Source organism: Microcaecilia unicolor, chromosome 1 (assembly GCF_901765095.1).
Source record: "Microcaecilia unicolor chromosome 1, aMicUni1.1, whole genome shotgun sequence".
Classification (NCBI taxonomy): Eukaryota; Metazoa; Chordata; class Amphibia; order Gymnophiona; family Siphonopidae; genus Microcaecilia; species Microcaecilia unicolor.
In genome coordinates this window covers 763,380,654-763,386,653 of record NC_044031.1, presented here as the reverse complement: position 1 = coordinate 763,386,653, position 6,000 = coordinate 763,380,654, and the positions used below count along the sequence as shown (strand labels likewise).

At 43.0% G+C, this 6,000-nt stretch overlaps 1 protein-coding gene across 4 annotated transcripts in view; it reads left to right on the top strand.

The window, feature by feature from the left end:
- Positions 1-406: 406 nt before the first annotated feature.
- INTS14 (integrator complex subunit 14) overlaps positions 407-6,000 on the top strand; it is a 74,042-nt gene continuing 68,448 nt past the window's right edge. The window contains exons 1-2 of one of the 4 annotated variants that reach the window (XM_030189783.1): positions 407-456; positions 4,390-4,691. In XM_030189783.1, coding sequence (XP_030045643.1) covers positions 4,470-4,691 — 222 coding nt within the window. In that variant the 5' untranslated portion in view covers positions 407-456; positions 4,390-4,469. Of the gene's footprint in view, positions 457-1,479; positions 1,582-4,389; positions 4,692-6,000 lie in introns of those variants that run through there. The other 3 variants (XM_030189780.1, XM_030189781.1, XM_030189782.1) reach the window with 3 other exon arrangements.

The window sequence follows — 6,000 nt, the reverse complement described above, 5'->3', positions numbered from 1 at the left end:
AATAGATAGATAGATAGATAGATAGATAGAAACTCTGAAAGTTTAGCACCTAATTCTCATAACACGATCTCTGTTTTAGTGGCCCTTTACCAGGAGAAAAACAATCTGCACGAGCATGAATCAGGGGCATAGCCAGACATCTAATTTTAGGTGGGCCTGGGCCCAAGATGGGTGGGCAGAAGAACCCCACCCCGTCCCACAGGCAATTTGGTCTCTTCTTCTCTCGCCTGCGTGCTATATGGTCTGTCAAACATCCCCCTCTCCCGCATACCTTTTAAATAGCAGATTTTCACCGGCAGCGAGCAGCAACTAATATACAATGCTCATGTTGGCCCCACACCCTTCCCACTGATGCAACTTCCTGTTTCCGCGTAGGCTGGAAAAAGGCAGTGGGGCTGGAGTGAACGGTATGCATCAGTCGCTGCTTGCTGCAGGCGAAGATCTACTATTTACAAGGTATGCAGAAGGGACAGTTTTCAGCTGGTGGGACTAGGGAATTCCTGCCAGCCACATCGTAGGTGTGCTGCTTCTGGGTGGGCATGAGCCCAAGGTGGTGGGCTTCGGGCCCACCCTTGGCTACGCCACTGGCACGAATATAACACATGGTAGGGTAGGGTGTCTACTACTACTACTACTATTTAGCATTTCTATAGCGCTACAAGGCGTACGCAGCGCTGCACAAACATAGAAGGAAGACAGTCCCTGCTCAAAGAGCTATGTAATAAAAGTGAGCCAAGTATAGGACAATCAAGCCATTGTGACATCACTGATGAGGTTGGCTCTTATTGGTGGCCTGAGGCATTATGACATCACAATATCACCTCTGATTACAAGAGACTACTACTACTACTATTTAGCATTTCTATAGCGCTACAAGGCGTATGTAGCGCTGCACAAACATAGAAGAAAGACAGTCCCTGCTCAAAGAGCTTACAATCTAATAGACAAAAAATAAAGTAAGCAAATCAAATCAATTAATGTGTACAGGAAGGAGGAGAGGAGGGTAGGTGGAGGCGAGTGGTTACAAGTGGTTACGAGTCAAAAGCAATGTTAAAGAGGTGGGCTTTCAGTCTAGATTTAAAGGTGGCCAAGGATGGGGCAAGACGTACAACCCCTCCAAATGACACATTGATTACAGTTTATAACAAATTACTGGCAAAACTTTACACCGTCCCCAAATTACTACTCTACCTATGAAAAGTTATTATACTTGCTCTGTGTACATCCGTATGCAGAAGCCGGCATATAGGGTAGGCTTGTTTGCTTTGGTTTGAGTGTACGGGGATGACGGCTGCGCGCGGAAGGGGAAACAGAGAGTAACCTAAGTGGATTCAACGTTTTGTCGTCACGCCTCCTCAATCAACCCTCCTTGTCTCAATCTAACTTCTTCTGCTTGACTCCTCCGGTGTCCCGCCCTCTTGTGACGCAACTTTTTCAATTCTCCAGCCAGCGTCCTGCCCTCTTCTGACGCAGCTTCCTGTTTCCCGCAAGGCGCGGGACGCGTTAGGGGACGTCTAGACGGGGCACCGGCCGCGGAGAAGGAAGGAAAGCAGCGTGGTTGGTTGTTGTGGGTGTCCTTAGGTATAAGTTTGACAGTAGGACGGGTGGAGAGATATATAGCTATAATATTTTATTGTGGTTTCAGATAATGAATGAATATAACATTAATTGAATGTATAAGTAAGTGGTAAAGTATCAGCTGAAGGCACTAGTCCCAGATACATTCAGAAACGTGCATTAGAATGTTTCTGCATTTTCAAATAAGTGTTCGTTTTTTTTTTCATTTTTAGGTAATCAATAGAAATCAAACAAAATAAAACATGGAAAAGAAAATGAGATGATACCTTTTTTTATTGGACATAACTTAATACATTTCTTGATTAGCTTTCGAAGGTTGCCCTTCTTCCTCAGATCGGAAATAAGCAAATGTGGTAGCTGACAGTGTATATAAGTGAAAACATTCAAGCATTACTATGACAGTAAAATAGATACCATTGGAGATTCTACATGGAATGTTGCTACTATTGGAGATTCTACGTGGAATGTTGCTACTATTGGAGATTCTACATGGAATGTTGCTACTATTGGACATTCTACATGGAATGTTGCTACTATTTGAGGTTCTGTTGCTACTATTGGAGATTCTACATGGAATGTTGCTACTCTTGGAGATTCTACATGGAATGTTGCTATTCCACTAGCAACATTCCATGTAGAAGGCTGCGCAGGCTTCTGTTTCTGTGAGTCTGACGTCCTGCACGTACGTGCAGGACGTCAGACTCACAGAAGCAGAAGCCTGCGCGGCCACATTGGTGATCTGCAAGGGCCGACTTCTACATGGAATGTTGCTAGTGGAATAGCAACATTCCATGTAGAATCTATAGAAATCAAACAAAATAAAACATGGAAAAGAAAATAAGATGATACCTTTTTTTATTGGACATAACTTAATACATTTCTTGATTAGCTTTCGAAGGTTGCCCTTCTTCCTCAGATCGGAAATAAGCAAATGTTCTAGCTGACAGTGTATATAAGTGAAAACATTCAAGCATTACTATGACAGTCTGACAGGGTGAGAGGATGGGGGTGGGTAGGAGGCAGGACACTGTACCAGTGACTTCACAGTGAGAATCCTGAAAGGTAACTTTAAAACCATACAAAGAACGTAAGACCTTTGAAGTCAGAATGATTGAATATTTTAACACCCAACAGAAAGGACAACGAGGACCTGGGGTTCCTAGCCCATTATAAACCATAAAGCTGTATTTCTCTGTTGATCACCCCACCCCTCACCTATCCACACCCATCCTGTTAGAATATCAATGATATGCTTTGATGTCCCCATGCATACCCCCACCCTCCCACTCTGTCAGACTGTCAAAGTAATGCTTTGATGTTTCTGTTAAAGGTTATCAATAGAAATCAAACAAAATAAAACTTGGGAAAAGAAAATAAGATGATACCTTTTTTTATTGGACATAACTTAATACGTTTCTTGATTAGCTTTCGAAGGTTGCCCTTCTTCCTCAGATCGGAAATAAGCAAATGTGGTAGCAGATAGTATATATAAGAGAAACATCAAAGCATTACTTTGACAGTCTGACAGAGTGGGAGGGTGGGGGTATGCAAATCAAAGTAGGGTATACACAAAAAGCAGCAAATATGAGTTATCTTGTTGGGCAGACTGGATGGACCGTGCAGGTCTTTTTCTGCCGTCATCTACTATGTTACTATGCATGGGGGACATCAAAGCATTTCATTGATATTCTAACAGGATGGGTGTTGGTAGGTGAGAGGAGGGTAATAAACAGAGAAATAAACAGAGAAATACAACTTTATGGTTTATAATGGGCTAGAAAACCCAGATCCTTATTAAGTCTCGTCTGTTGGGTGTTAAAATATTCAATCATTCTTATTTCAAAGGTCTTACGTTCCTGTATTGTTTTAAAATTACCTTTCAGTATTCTTACTGTGAAATCACTGGTGCAGTGTTCTGGTCTTGTGAAGTGTTGGCCCACAGGGGTGGGGGCCTGACTGGCATTTTTAGAAATGTTTTATTACATTTTGATAACAGGGTTAGGAAATACAAAGTACAAGAAATAATCAGGTAATCACACCAAAGAATATCAGTGGACAGGTAACAGGGTTTGTATCTGCATATTTTTGACTGCTTAGTTTGTAAATTCAACTTTTAAGTCCTCATTTGATCACTAAACTCGCTCGTTCGGTGAGATGGGGAAAGACTTGGATTTGATTCCCCCAGGGCCGGGGATTATGCAGTGGTGAAGCTTAGCAGAGGTTTGCAGTTCTCTTGCGTTTAACGCTGTTGTGAACCGGGAAGATGGGGATCGGTACAGTTGCCTAGGATGTGCCGTGTTCCGAGAAAGTGGAACCAGAGTTTTGGCCACTGTGTAGTGGCTTTCTTTAGGGTTTGCATCTCCTGAAGAAATCCACAGCACAATAGCTGAAATTGTTTTTATGTATTAGGACGTGTTTACCGCTTTTTTTGAAGGAATTCACTCAAGGCGGTGTACGGTAAGAATCAAACATGAGCATTAGACAATTACAACAGTAAAAATATTCAAATAACAATACAAAGTATGGCAATGAGGCATATTTTCAAAGCACTTTGGGAGGCTAAGTTCCATAGGTTTCTATGAAACTTTGGGAGGCTAAGTGCTTTGAAAATATGCCTCATAGTATACTACTAATAATGTCAACACAGTACCTAATAGAACATTTTAATTGACAGTGTAGGGTATAATGTCAGCACAATATGTAATAGAAAATGTAACTGTCAATGTACGGTTCCAGCATGATCAGGACACCAGTCATAGAAGTCACAGGAAGATGGTGTTTAATGTGTTGCTTTTCCTTTTTATTTTGCAGCTGTTTATTTTTGTCATTATTGCCAAGAAGGGAAAGGTTTGGCCTACTCCTGCTCCCCCCTCCCCACCTTACACCTCACAATGCCTACGGTGGTCGTGATGGATGTGTCCCTGTCGATGACCCGGCCTGTGGCTGTGGAGGGCTCTGAGGAGTACCAGCGGAAGCACCTGGCCGCTCATGGACTCACCATGCTTTTTGAGCACATGGCAACTAATTACAAACTTGAGTTCACAGCACTGATAGTGTTTTCATCTCTTTGGGAACTGATGGTCCCTTTTACACGAGATTACAACACACTTCAGGTATGAACATGTTTCTGGAGAAAAAGACTATCAAATTATTAGCCAGGTAGACTTGGGAGAGCCATTGATTGTCCCTGGAAATGAGACGTGACAGACTGATGTTTTTTGGAATTCAGCCAGGTACTCATGATCCAGACTGGCTACTGTTGGTAAATTTATTGCCTCTTCATTCCATGTAGGGAACCTCTGTGGTTGAAGGTATAAAATAAACACTGAAGTTCCTTATTTGGCATAAAGATAGAATAAAAATATAGAGCATTTCTGTTCACAGTAAAACTTAAGTAGCTTTCACACTTTAAAAAATAACTACAAAAAAGAGGCAGACTGCACCATATGTCAGTTATAACCCTAAAGGGGGGGGGGGGGGGTAACTCACATGGAATTGCAGGTACATTCCTGGCCATTGTTGTGGGCAAACTGGATGAGCCATGCTGGTCTTCATCTGTCATCACTTACTCTGTTACTATAATTGAGACAGAGCATGCAGGTGTCTGTCGTCCGTATTTATTGTGGATATCCTGAAACCTGACTGGCTGTGGAGGTCCCCAGGACAAGTTAGGGAAGCCCTGCTTTAAGGCCAGTTCTTCACAATTTTTCTGTTATTCTAGGATCCAGCCCAAAGACTTAGGGCTAGATGCACTAAAATAAACGAGCCAGTAACGTGGGTTTTAAACTGGTTCTAGCCAGTTTAACATGCAAGTAGTAAACCAGGACATGCACAAAAGGGCATTTTCCTGTCACGGTAGTAGCTAACGAAAACGGAATGCAGATGAGCAAATTTAGTATTATAATGTGTATAATTAATATTACAATGAGATGCACTACCGTTTTCCGATCCCCTCACCGTGGAAAACCTAACGGGAGGTCTGCATCTCTCGTTGGGGCTGCTGTAAGGGAATCGTAAGGAAAAAAAAACACATCACAGAGACGGGAGAGGCGTGTACATTACATTCTCCAGAAATACAACTCCCGAGTAATCAGCTGCATTCTAAAACCTACAGAGAGCACTTCCAAAATCTTTTTCTTGAATGGATTTGTTGTGATCGGGACAAAGGCTTCACTGAGCGTGTTTAGCTGACAGCTAAACGCGCTGTGATTGGTTGAGAGAGACCTGGAGGAGGGGCATCGGACATGCTGCTAACACCCCGGGGCAGACAGAAAGGAGAAAGGCGGCCGGAGGAGAAGCCGCCGATAGCTGCCAGCAGCATCGGGAGCCTCCTCGTAACTGCTGCTGCTGCAGGCTCGGGCAATCGAGAGACATGCAGCCGGAGAGCAGCGAGATGTAACATTTTCCCCACACCGTCCTGTC